This window comes from Lolium perenne, chromosome 4, assembly GCF_019359855.2.
Source record: "Lolium perenne isolate Kyuss_39 chromosome 4, Kyuss_2.0, whole genome shotgun sequence".
In the NCBI taxonomy this organism is placed as follows: domain Eukaryota; kingdom Viridiplantae; phylum Streptophyta; class Magnoliopsida; order Poales; family Poaceae; genus Lolium; species Lolium perenne.
Window position 1 is genome coordinate 128,287,384 of NC_067247.2, and position 13,348 is coordinate 128,300,731.

General features: G+C 40.8%; 1 protein-coding gene and 2 long non-coding RNA genes across 8 annotated transcripts; all 3 read right to left on the reverse strand.

Annotated features, from left to right (window-relative positions):
• Positions 1-612: 612 nt before the first annotated feature.
• Positions 613-4,864, reverse strand: LOC127293866 (uncharacterized). Of its 6 annotated transcripts, none has more exons than XR_007846189.2 (6): positions 4,173-4,864; positions 2,781-3,554; positions 2,492-2,583; positions 2,015-2,100; positions 1,707-1,815; positions 613-1,289 (listed from the first exon to the last, which is right to left on the reverse strand). XR_007846189.2 is itself a non-coding variant. In XM_051323555.2 (6 exons), exons 2-6 carry the CDS (start codon positions 3,219-3,221, stop codon positions 1,197-1,199), a joined length of 477 nt encoding a protein of 158 aa, XP_051179515.1. In that variant the 5' UTR covers positions 3,222-3,554; positions 4,173-4,864; the 3' UTR covers positions 613-1,196. The 6 variants fall into 6 exon arrangements, 3 of the variants coding, with proteins under 3 accessions (XP_051179515.1, XP_051179517.1, XP_051179518.1); XR_011742801.1 differs by lacking the exon at positions 4,173-4,864 and adding an exon at positions 3,682-4,156; XM_051323555.2 differs by lacking the exon at positions 1,707-1,815 and having other exon boundaries at positions 2,781-2,911; positions 3,147-3,554.
• A 3,407-nt stretch (positions 4,865-8,271) lies between these two features.
• LOC139830143 (uncharacterized) lies at positions 8,272-11,334 on the reverse strand. Its single transcript, XR_011742802.1, has 3 exons — positions 10,892-11,334; positions 10,187-10,795; positions 8,272-9,878 (listed from the first exon to the last, which is right to left on the reverse strand). It is a non-coding gene; the product is annotated as an uncharacterized lncRNA (long non-coding RNA).
• Positions 11,335-11,551: 217 nt separating this feature from the next.
• LOC127293868 (uncharacterized) lies at positions 11,552-13,014 on the reverse strand. The gene is made up of 3 exons (XR_007846195.2): positions 12,732-13,014; positions 12,320-12,639; positions 11,552-11,736 (listed from the first exon to the last, which is right to left on the reverse strand). It is a non-coding gene; the product is annotated as an uncharacterized lncRNA (long non-coding RNA).
• Positions 13,015-13,348: the final 334 nt, after the last annotated feature.

The following is a 13,348-nucleotide window of genomic DNA, read 5'->3' on the forward strand; positions in this document are numbered from 1 at the left end:
TGCTTGTCAACATTGTAGAGAGAGAACAAATATATCAATATGTAGCACACACCATTATCTAAACTTCAAGGTCAATTTACAATATGGGTAAAGGTGCATACAGGTTCAAGGGCGGTCTCTTCTTATTTTCCATATTTTTGCTCGATTTCCTTCATGTCTAAACCGATAGGGAAATGAACGACATGGCAAGTTCTATCAGTAATTTTAGAAATTATCAAATGTTCAAATCTTCTCCTAGAAAAAATAGATCCAGGTATGCTTGGTCCAATAATTTCAGAAATATGGAGCAATCATGAAATTGGGCCAAACAGGAACCTCTGCGTATTAGAGGCACAAAAAATAACCGTGAAATGAAAAAAAAATTACACCAATTTAAATCGAAGCAAGTATTGAGTAGTCAAGTACATCTTAGCCCAGCATAATGATCCAGGAAGGCAACAACATTTTGTAGTGGAGTTTGCTCACCTGTACCTCAGTACATGATGGTGCATGGCAGTTAACAAACCTCCAGACTGTCCATAACAAAACTTAAGTGTGTCCATAACAAAACTTTGCTGATCCTAAATCAATATCTAAAGCAATTCCGAAAAGTGCAACAAAACAAGAAGCATCTAGAAAGAAACATATATAATATGTTTTTACACTGACAACATTTAATAAGAAATATTATTATGTATATAAGTAGCTTATAAAATTCTACATTGACAATTTCCTACCATTTAACCATTGTTCCTCGTTTATTTCCTCCTGTATAGGTATTACTCGCTTTGTAACTACTGCCGCAGATGCTTCATAAGATGGCTAAGATCAATCACTTTGAATTTCTTGCATCATAAAATCGTGTAGGGTAGACAGATGCTTCATAAGATGGCTAAGATCAATCACTTTGACTTTCTTGCACCATAAATACGTATAGGGTAGACCGATCCTTCATAAGATGGCTAAGATCAATCACTTTGACTTTCTTGCACCATAAATACGTAAACACATCCATCTCACAAGAAGTCATGAGCATCGCATTAGCAAAGTTAATCAAAAATTATTTCATGAAAATATGTAAATGGGTGCTCTTTATTACAGCAGATGCTAAACTGGACAAGCTCCTCCTGCTGGGCTCTGCTCACAAATTTTCAAGGAGAGGCCTACAAAGAATTCCATTGGTTGCACTGAACAAGCGACTGAAGTGAAGATCTGTATTAGAGGAAATTGCCATCCCTCCTATGGATAGGATGAAATGTTTGTTGATTGTAAAACCAGGTCCATGCTAACAAGAGCATATGTATCCCATTCTGCAACCAAAAGCAAAATGAGCTCCGGGACACAGTAATTAATTTGAACGAAAAAAGTTCAATCCCATCTGCTAAAGTATCGCTTCAAGAAAACAGCCTAAGTTTCACACAATCCAACATAGTGCAAAGTAACATTCTGATCATAGGTATAGAAATATCTAGTACATTGTCTACATTTGCTGAATGTCTCACCTCAAGGAAAGAGCCTAATGTTCAAAGTAACATTTGATAGATAGAAATGGAAATACATCTGACAGATAGAAATGGAAATATATAGTATATTTTCTCCATTTGCAGTATAAGCTTCCAAACTGGAGCTAGAAAATATTGGAATCTCGTAAATCTCCACTATAGCTTAAGTTGGTCGACCTATACATCATTATCATGTCATCCATTATAGAAAAATCAGCAGCGTACCATCTGCTCAATCGAGTCATTCCAAAAATATTCTTTGCTGAACTTTTTGTTATGGAGGTAACTGCAGAAATGGGATAATCAATTGCCCACAGGAACCACCAACATTCAGCTGCTTTGTAAAAAAACTTGCGTAAGCAAATAAGGCTTGTTCAAATAAAATTGATATCTACTAATGATTTAGAATATCTCTAATAATATAGATAAATCTCAATCTGACCCATCAGGCCATCACTCCATCAGGTGAACATAATTATTCATTCTATAGATAAGTCTCGATCCCTCGAATACAAAGTAATTGTTGGACATACCAAATGGTCGTACTCTTCACCCTCCGAATCAGATTCTCTTATTCCTCGTTCATGGTGGCCGCACTCCATGTCATTAGCGGTATCATCTATATCATAGAACAAGCACCAATTGCAGTTAGAGCAACTAAACAGGCACATCTAGATATCGTGCACCAGTTCACATGTAATAGCAGTTACTCACTGACCACCAATCCGGCATGCAAACCAACGTGTACCAAGAATATTGTTGTTATACTATTCCTACATTTGATGAAAAGTAGGAAAATGATCCAATTCCGTTGCTACCGTATTCAAACGGAGAAGTTTATGAAAGCTCTGGAAACTGATGAAAAGTTTTCCTGCTTCAATATTGTTGCTATAGTATTCCTACATTTGGTCCAAGAATACCAACGTGTACCAACTGTCCCAGACCAAGCAAATGATTTAAAAATTAAATCATGTAAACTTAGCCAAGAATTAAAGAAATTTCGAGAATACCTTTAGCATGATAAATTGCTATTGCAATTGAGAAGCTAAAGCCCCAAGTGTGAGAACTTTGAACTCGATGATAATGCAACACCAAAGCTTCTCTGGCAAGTAAGTAAAAAAACATTCAAATCATGCTAACTTCATAATTGAATACCTTGATTTAGCGAGTAGTGACACAAGCAAGAATGAGGTTGAATGGATTATCAACGCAAAAGTATTCACATGCAACACTAAAAGCTTAAGAAGCAATATGTTAACAGAAACAAAAGTTGGCATGATAAAACAACTTGGAGCTTACTCATTCTGTTCTCCGAGTTCCAAAGATGTATAATTTGATAAACCAAATCTCTCTTGAATGGTCCTCACGAAGAACTCTGACGAATATAATGCAGCACAACACTGAAGCAGAAACAGATCTGAGTCCAAGCCCTGTTCAAGCCTGGAAAGAATTATTGAATAGCAGAAACTATTATTGAATAGCAATGCATATGGGGTCAGTAAAAAATTAACATTGCACCAAGCGGTACCACTCATCACTCAGTATAGCCGCATCTCCATTCTTACGCCACATTCCAGCACGCACTTGTGCACAAAATACTCTCACTCATAAAGGATGCTCCATCACAACTGAAGCAAACCCTTAAGGCTCACAACCTCTAAGTACCTGAGAGAAGAACTCACTGGACTGCACAGCTGAACATTCATCTTGTTTGGCATCCTCTCCAAAACATTTCTTCATTTATTTCCGCAATAGCGAAGAAAGCACGGTGTAATGGGATATGAAAAGATGTTCTTGCGAACTGACATCAAAGACAACACGATGCCTACTTTATCAATTCTTGAATCTGGGTGTGCATATAAAAGGCCGCCATCGGTTAGAGCGACAGAAATGGCATTTTCAGAGTGTAGTTGTATATCTGGTGGCCTTTGAATATAGGGGCTTTAGCGCTTCGACGACCATAGACACTGCACTCCAACACTGCAGCAGCGGTCATGTGTTCCTTCGGAGCTCAGATCTATTCCTTCGCTCTTAAACTTGTCCTCAGCAAAATTGGTGATTCTTTTGTCAAACCTGCATGAAATAATGAATACAATTAACACCATATCTAAGGTATAATTAGTGTCTACTCTACCAAGAAGTTTCTAATCTGTGAAATATCAAAAAGCTGATAAATTTAAAATTGATAAGGCCATTATACGTCGTAAGGATATGCTCTCTCCAGCTCCAATTACTGAAATATCCACATTCTTTACATCAGGATACAACTCTGCAGCAAATTCTGAACATTCATGCTCTCCGCCCTTCCTCAATAAGTTATGCATCGGTCTCATAATTATTGATAACAGCTATGTCATCCGACCCTTTAGAATCTACACAGTCAAAGACGTTCTCATTTGAGAAATCAATTACATGTTTAGCACCATTTCGTTGTAGGGAAAAGTTGTGTAAATATAAGTTCTTCTCCATCACGATCCACTAACAACAAAAGCACATAAATTTGAGTTCTTCAATACCAGGATCTACTTGCAGCAAGCACACATATCTTTCAAACATAATAAAATAGCCGGATCTGAAGAGAAAATGAATAGATAGATGGGCGGTTGCTGCTAATCCCGAAGGATCTACTTACTCGCATCTGAAGGATCACCAAAACGAATAAATTAAGAGCATATATGATCATGTACTTACGCGGAGGTTTGGGGACGGCCTGACTGATGAATTCCGGACAAGACACAGGGCAGGGCAAGAGAGGTCGTGGCCGTTCCCCACACCGGAGAGGTGGAGATCCCGTTGGGGAGCGGCTTCTCCCCACTGACGGGAGGAGGGCACGGCTCCGGAGGTGGGGAACAGCGGCGGCGGCGGCTAGAAATCAAGGCGAGCTCAAACGGGGACGGGGGAAAGTGGGGTCGAGCGTGAAATGCAGGCGGCGGCAGCAGCGATGTGATTTCTGGTGCTACACGGAGGGTGTCTTCTCGATGATAAGGATGCGTGGATCTGAGCCAGCCAGTCGGTGAACTCAGTGCGGTGGCATCCAGGGAACACGGCCAAATCCGGATCCTGCGTGGCGGCGCGGATCTTCGGTTCTAAATGAAAATGCATTCAGGCCGGCCGGCGCGGATTCTCAGTTCGACTCGGGATGGAGCAGGAGATGCTGACCGTCCGTCCACTGCAGGATGCATTCAGCCCGTTGCCATGGCGGGTGCAGTGCGAGATGAGGTGGATGGTGCGGGGAGGGACGAGGGAGCCGAAGATGCAGGCGGCGTGCCGATTGGAGAGGAGCTGTATGGACGTGGTTGGGGGTTGACTGGGTACATTTTGACGAAACGTTTCTTCCGCGGGGCGTGATTTGCGGGACGACGAAGCGACGTGGGGAGGTTGGACGGACGACGAAAGGAGGGGAGAAGGGGGAACACGTTCCTTCTTTTTAAGTAGTAGAGAAACAAGAACAGCAAAACATGATTATCAAGAAACAGAGTTGAATCATCTCAAACTTTACTCTGTTTCCCTTCCCAAATATGAACGGCAAGAAACAAAACACAAATCAAACCTCAGAAAAATATCTCAAAAGTCATAATATCCAAAGTATGTCTAGCAGCTTTACAGAAGCTAACATGGTTGGAATGGTGAGACTTAGAATTTAATGGTTGCTAAGAACTACACAAGAAAGCTCTCCCAGGAAAAATCTATGCCAGATATTATGTTCAATGTCTCGATTCCACGTATTTTATTCTATCAATAGAACAAAGCTTCACAGTTCATAGTCTGGCCATTAACCATCTGAATCGCCACAACAGTAGAACAACAATCTAGAACTGTGACAGGAATGCGCATTGACTAATTAGCCAATCAAGAAACAAGACCAACGTGAATTAGAGGCTTCCCACTATAATTTATCCAAAGCATAAGAGGGCAGACAAACTACTAGTTCTAGGTGCCTCCCCAAGTACAGGAGAAGAACTGAAGGAGTACCCAGTTCATCAAAAACAACAACCAAACTACTAGTAAGAGCCATCTCATTGGAACAAAACAAGTTCACTTGTTTGTTCTTGCATAATTTTGGCTCAACAAAGAATCGAATCGTAAGACAAGTCGTACTTTGCTTTTTTAATCAAAAAATGCAAGACGCCTGTTCTTTAACAAAAAGGACTCCGCGGGATGTAAAAATCAGGGGATGAACCTGAATATCAAAAACAATTTGCCACCAAATATTGAAACGATGATACAATCTCAAGAATAAATTTTCACTACCTAACAATATTCTAGAGTGGCGCTGGTGTGTAGCCTAGTTCCTGAAGCATGTATGGGAATGAACATGAAGCCGCCACTAGGGGATCTCACTTGCAGAACCACCATCTGTATAATTCCGTATTAGGGGTCGACTTAATTTGAGCAATCAATGGACGGAATCGTGAACTGCGGCGGGATTTGGTACTCGCCTGGAAAGAAAGGGCTCGGCGGAGGAGGGTACGCGGCCAGCTCTGCCCTGGGATCGAGCGCATCAGGCCCGTCCTTCTGCGAGCTGACATGCTACTGCCTACCGCAGCCATCGGACCCCGCCACCACCGACCACGGGCATAGACACCCGCAAGTTCCTCTCCAACTACCACTACTACGAGGAAGAAACCAAGTTTGCAGACGACCGTCGTCGATCGTCCACGGAATGAACCAGCGAGGTGGCGCCGTGTGGAAGGTCGCGGACTTTGCCTTCCTGCTGCGCCGCCGGATCCGTGCGACGCGCTGAGCGGCCAAAAACGCGAGGTGGGTGGCGTGTCTCACTTACACTTCAAACCGACGTGTTTTCTCGGGATTTCTGGGTTTCAGTCCAAACACGGCCTACCAAACAATGTACGGAGTGTTTCTGGCTGTTTTGGGTAAGGAAAAACTGCCAAAACACGCAGGCCAAATGAGGCCTAAAGTGATCCCATGTTCTAATGTAAAAATATCTTGTGTACAATAGAATATTCTATGCGCAAATTAAAAGAATAATATGGACATAACCTGCAAGTTTCGCTTGTTAACCTGGTGATAATTTCAATTGTATGTTTTCAATGGCTATTCATATCTGCTTGTTCGCAGTATGCGGGCAAACCCCCTCATCAAGCCGCACCTTCTTATCTATTACATGTACTAGATTTAGATGTGCGCCTTGGCGCACGATCCCGTGAAGCTCGTACCAATATAAATTTTGTATAACGGTGATAAAAAATTTAGCTTCCAACATGATAATACATTATTTAGGTTTCACAAAACAATGTCAATTAGGATAAATCACACAAAACTACAAACGGGGCAGCAAACCAAGTGTGCCAAACAGGTGAGCAATCCCATGGACAAATACGGTGAGCAATCCCATAGAAAAAATACGGTGAGCAATTTCATTGAATCCAGAACGCGACACACTTGGTGACCAAGGCTTACAGACTAAAACGCTATGATGATATAACCGCATTCATTCTCATCATCTAACAATAAAACCTCCCTACTCGTTGTGACACATAGATGACTAATACCAGCTTCATGAAAAAGGAAATGTGCAATGAATACGGAGTTAGAGGTTGCATGATTTGTATTGAATACAATATATTGAGTAAATTTGGCAATAGAGAGCTATACCATCAAAACTCAAATTTGCAAGGTCTATCGACTGCCATTCTTAGGCTTGAAGTGGGAAAACCTAGATGCTTATATGTTGTCATTTACATTTTTTAAAAAAAATAATAACTAAAAGGCTTGGTGCTCTCGCCAACAGAAGATAATAGTTTCAAAGGAAAAGAAATTTCATATACCCTTATTCACTTGCACTACCCTTATGGAACTTGTACTATTTGGCAAACGGGAACACCCATACAGGATTTCACTATCCTTTTATCAATCATCATTGTCTGAACTCGACTATCTAAACATGATAGATGAACCATGAAGACCGTAAAGACAGTCACCAAGCCAAATAAGCGACTATACTCTGGCACCTTAGTTTGAAATCCTATGTCTAACAGAAATAATCCACTGGTTTACAAAGCTGGTCGAGTTTTCAGTTACAATATTGAGGTAACCAAGCAAAATATATAACTGTAACCTGACGCCTTAGCCTGACAGTCTATGTATAAAAGGGGAAAACCCTGATTTAGAAAAAGAGTTGGTCCTCTTGTGAGTCATAAGCTAAAATAAATTTGATGGTGTAGATTTTGAAAACAACATAATTCAACCAGAAAGTGGAGATCAGGTCATATAATAAACATAACTCATTCTAGCTGGAATGAAAATGAACAATACCACTTCCATTACTATCAAAAAATCTACAGGACTACCAACTGTGACACCAGAAACAAAAAGCATCAGACATCAAGATAGGAAGGTGAATTTCAGACAGTATGCAGTTCATGGGCTGGTAGTGGAGTGGTTGTATGAAACTCATTCGAGGATATGCAGTTCCGGGCTAGCGATGGAGTGGTGGTATACCTGGGAATGAAGTGTATATAGTGAGGTCGCCCACATCAACGCCCTAATTTGGCCCGTTTCAGTTTTCCCACGTACATAAAGTTATCCACATGCAGTATAGAAATAGAAATTTTTAGGAAGAAATATTCTATATTTTACTCCGAACAACAATTAGAAAAATCTAAATAAATCTAACTGTTAGGAAGAAGAAATGACATAGGCATTCATCAAGAAAAAAGAATCATAGTAGTGTTCTTTGCCACATAGTTAGCATTTGAGATGGAACCATCCATCCTGAATATTTCATCAACATTATGATCTGAAACCTCAATTTCCATCAGATCGCAAATGACACAAGCCCATAGTTGTTCTTATAATAGATACCTAAACTACTATGCAATTCGAGATTTGGAACCAGGAACCTCGTGTGTCGCACCTGTTGCTCTTGAATCCAATATAATATGCTCCGGTGTGGGAAATGAATAACTCCTCTCCAATTATGTACCACATATTATGGTTACGGAATCTAAAGGTATAGCGCTCTCTGAAGGTTCCACACACACTATCTTTACGGATGTAATTTTCATCTTCAGGTACCTCCCTACACCTATCAGTGTGCCTCTGAACCAACAACTGCCACAAAAATATCCACTTTGCCTGTAGTGGCCTTCCATATCTCAGGAGCTGGAGTTTGTTTCAGAAAATGACAACATAGTAAAATGATGTCCAAGAGTATCATGCCAAAATAAAAGATTCACAATTACTCTATAACATGAAATGATAAATTTTCTGATGTTCGTACCGGTCTGCTTGAAGTGTGCATATGGATTTTCTATATCCGTTACTTGATTAAGACAGTGAGAATTTAGTATAGTCTTCATCAACTCCTCCACCTTTGCCAATTATTCCCTTAAACCCAGATGACCATTTTGGACTATGTTCATGAAATTATGCACACAAGAGGATATCCCATTTTGAACTTCGTGCAAAACAGGGGCTCGAAGAGAATAAGACCCACCCCACAAAGACTATTATCCCCTACCGTAAACATGAGAGGAAGAGAAGCCTATACATCCTATGGAGCTTATAGATATCGAGTGCACCTAGGGTCCCGATACTCGTCGGTACCCTCTTGTCCTGGAGCCGGTGGAAAAGGGTGGAATTTCCTAATGGCAAGGAATTTACTGAAACACCAGAATCCGTGTATTAACTAAGAGAGCCAAATAATCTGCTCAGAGATATGAAAATTTCAAAATAGAAGGACATAACAAAATCTGTAGCAAAATGGGCCAGCGGCCTCGAATGTCCTCGTCTAGCTTAGAAGAGCCATAGATACATAAATCTAAAGAATATGAAGATTTAATGCAGCATCAATAATTGAATTCGTAACACCTAAATGGAAGCAAATTCAATGCAAAACTGAGGGTACCTCTATTAAAGGCTGAAGAGCATCGAACTAAAAGATTATGCAACCGTTCTCTCTCAAAAATACAGTAGGGAACTTAGGAAAGGATCTAAGCAAAAAGCCTCGTAATAACCATATATAAAAAATCATTAAATAAATGTTTCAGATTGCAAATCAGTGTCATGTTTAGTTTCACACACAGTACTAACCATTTGTTACATATATTCGGGGAGCCAATTCTTTTCTAGGATTAGAATACCCAACTTATAGACAATTACTTATTTCCTCAGAAGAATATATTAATTAACCATGCATTCATTCAACAAAGCCACCCTTTAATCCAAATCTGCATTCCATTTGAACTAAGCTGCAATGAAAGTTCCCCGAGGAATAACTCAACTGACATCGAGACTGAGAACCCATCAGCTACATATATAAATGCAAATACTCATGAAATTTGCTTGATACATATAGAAAGAAACATGTCAAAAATTCCCTACCTCAATGTGGAGTAACTATAGGCCATCAAAATTCTGGAGCAAATAATAATCCTTGCATACAAAAGGTAAAAATTGTCAGTTCATGGCAAGTAATAACTTGGGAATCTATAAAGTCAACAACGAAGCCAATCCTGAGTGTTCAATACAACACATGATTCAGTAGCTTAAAGATGTTTACATGAGTCGAAAGAAAGCATATAATTGACATATATGATAACTGGAGGTTGTCAATCTCTTTCTGCCGGTAAGAATTTCATTGTTGTTGCTGCTCTCACAAATGGTCACGCAACATGCTCTTTAGCACGCACCAGTCACAGAATAAGTTACATAAATAAAAATATGCGAATGGATTGAACAACCTGTGATGAACACGAAGACCCCAACCACTTTTGCTCCACCTGCTTGGAGTCACCCAAACCTGGAAAGAGCCATGTCTGCAGCAAAAACATGTCGATATCACACATAAAAAGGAAGACAAATCAAAAAAGATGCTAATGAATAAGGCGCAGCTTGCCGCTCGCTTGCCCGCCTACGGCAGACAAGCATATATGAAGAACCAATAAAAATATGTAGCCAAATTTGTTAATAAGCTGGCAAAAGAAATTCATGTGTTAAGTCCATGGCTATGTATTATGCATTTTGGAAATGCTATTGTGCTCAAGGAATTTTGACTCTAGTAGTGCACATCATACTAATAGAAAATAATACAACTTGGCGGTTCATCAACTTCAGCAGTGCACATACATATATTTGAGCAGGCGTAAATACATTGTTTTTGGAAAGGTTTCAAGGAAGAGATATGTAAAGTGAGGACCAGGTGTAAATTCCTTAAAGGAAATTCATAGTTGTAACTAATATCCTATTTTCAATCCAACAGTAGTTATATTACAAAAGATCATAAGCATGATCATTCTCATCTGAGAGTGTCTTTTAACTTTCTCCAACTTGTTATGTAGGCGAGACGCTACCTAGTTAGCAGAAGACAGAATCAGCAGTCACGTATTGTATATTAAAACTAAAGAATTACATAGCACATCAGAAAAAGGAGCTGATGTTCTGCTTACTCCAGAGTTGCCTCCGTGCAGGTGTCTTGTAGATGAACAAGTAGCAGGTCTAGACATTTGCCTGCACTCACTACAAGAGACCAACCACTATGGCTAGTCAGGCGTGAATCTCCAAACTTGAATAATGCAGCGGAACATACCATCCTGTAATAGCGGTATAATATAAGAAACAGTGTGTTTTTATGGAAATAATCTGGGAAGAGCAACAACAAAGTAAGAAGGTAAAGGGATCACAAGCATTGAGGCTTTCTTTATGGGGCACACTCAAGAAGTAGATATGTATATGTACAAAAGTTCCTGCAAGAAAATGTTTCAGATATATCCCTGCAAAAAAATGTTTTAGATTACAGCACACAACTATTATTTTGTTTCAAGCATCACATAGCCCATGATATCTCAGGAACTTTCTCTTTTACATTTGTTAAATTTCAGAGTAAAGCAGAAATTCATGGTATTTCATTTAACTGAGAATATGGTCTGATTAATCAGCATTAACTTTTCCGGTGTCAAACTTTGGTCTCTCTTTGTACACTGGTCTAAATAGGAAATGGTTGAGAGAAACTATGCTCATTTCAGTTTAGACAGTTTCTCTAACAATAATGCCTTAAATTATCTTGCTGATCAGAGAGGCTACATAGCAAAACTGCATATTGACTTTGACAATATATTGTGAAATGGAGAGGACCGGTGAGCAGAACAGAGGTGGAGATGATTCAGAACAGGCAGTACAAAAAACAATACCTAGCATCAGTTTGAAGTATATGGGTCTTGAGCAATGTAACAAACTCCCGAGCACTTCAAAACTGGGAATCCAGAAATACCTAGCATCGGTTTTGAGGAGAGATCTGACGGGCAATAACTCAAATCGCTATGAGTCATAATATTGCACCATCCAGCTGATTTGATCTTTCACAGCAAATTATGGCTACAAAGCCTAACAATGCGTGGAATAAAAACTTGAGACTAATCTTGTCCCATAAAGGATATATGCCTAGGACTATTGGAAATATGAATCTGGCCTTAGAACCTCCACAAATACAATGCTGGTGCTATATATTCTACTGTCCAAAATATGAACTAAAATTAGAACCGGAGCATCAAATCATTGTGAATCGCTCCAGAACCGAAGAACATATTTATATACATATATCTTCAAAAATCCCTTCTCAATTCTAATTTGTCGCTGCTGAAGATAGCGACGCTGCAGCGGTATCAGTACGAAGTATTTCTGAATTATTAATTCTACTTAATGAAGCAGGACCAACGCTCATTGCCTAGAGCTACTTCTTTCTCAGGCTTAGTTGTCCCCATCACTAGAGAGAGCAATTCTTTGGGTGTCATATACTTAGTATAATCTCTTTTTAGTACTCTGTATAGGATTATAGGGCTTCCTAATGAGTTGAACAGATAGAAACAAGACAAACTTACCATGTTGATCTGCTGTTCCGATGAAATACAAGCTGTTCGAATTGCTTTTTGTCTGTTCACAAGATGAATCAAACAAGATTAATCATACAGAGACAATTTTACAAGATTATTTGTGGTCTACATCCTGGTATAGCTGAAATTTCTGCTAAGAAACCAAACAAGGATGTATACATAAGAAGAAGAAAAGAACACTACGTGTTGTGGCATCTAACCCCATGCTGCCAGCCTCTGATTCCTGTCCTTATTTGCCCATGAAAGTTGTCTCCTCACGGAGTGCCCAGCTTGTTCCATGGCCTCACGAGATGTGGATGCAGTATAACCTACACCAAAATTAGAGGTAGAAGTAAACCAGGAGGAGAGAAGAGTGGGGCTGCTCATGGGGAAGAGAGAGAGAGAAATTATTGGAACTCACCAGGAACGGAAGATGAGCGTGGTGCTGCTAATCGACGATGAAGGCCACACCACCTCCCCGCTCGGGGCAGAGGAGGCCGCCGCCAACGGCTGCTGCTCGGCCACCCCGCGCGGCCTCCTCCATGGTCGCCATCCTGTGCGCCCCCCTTCTCCATGTCACACCCTCTCGTGCTCTTCCCATGGGCCAGAGGGTGAGACGAGCTCGCAATGGTCGCTGGTGGCAGAGGATGCGGCCGGAATCGACCAGCTGGAGACGGGAGGAGGCGCGGTTGGGATCGACTTGGGGGTGGGGGCGGCAGCGGCGACAGGATGAGGTGCGACTGGGAGAGGAGGAGGCCAGCCGATTGGGGAGGAGGAAGCGAGGCGCGACGACGAGCCGGCGGCTAGGTTCTCTTCTTTTTATATGTCTCAATGAAGAAAAACGGACGGCCGAGATCCCATGCCAAGCAAGATCCAACAGCTCACGTGCGCTAATCGCTGTGAGACCCCCTGGATGCCCGTCCACGTTGTCACACAACCCGGTGGTAGCAGCCTATGCCAGAGACTCACACTGAAATAGGAGCAGATATGGAAGGAGGCGCGGATGGCTTCAGAGGAGCGGGAAGGCGGGAACCCCAG

Bases quoted from the DNA above. Each gene is read 5' to 3' on its own strand.
- LOC127293866 (XM_051323555.2), bottom strand. From the start codon at position 3,221: ATGAAGAAATGTTTTGGAGAGGATGCCAAACAAGATGAATGTTCAGCT. The intron at 2,912-3,146 runs GTACTTAGAGGT...AGGCTTGAACAG, and splicing joins CCAGTGAGTTCTTCTCTCAG to GGCTTGGACTCAGATCTGTT. The intron at 2,584-2,780 runs GTAAGCTCCAAG...CTTACTTGCCAG, and splicing joins GAACTCGGAGAACAGAATGA to AGAAGCTTTGGTGTTGCATT.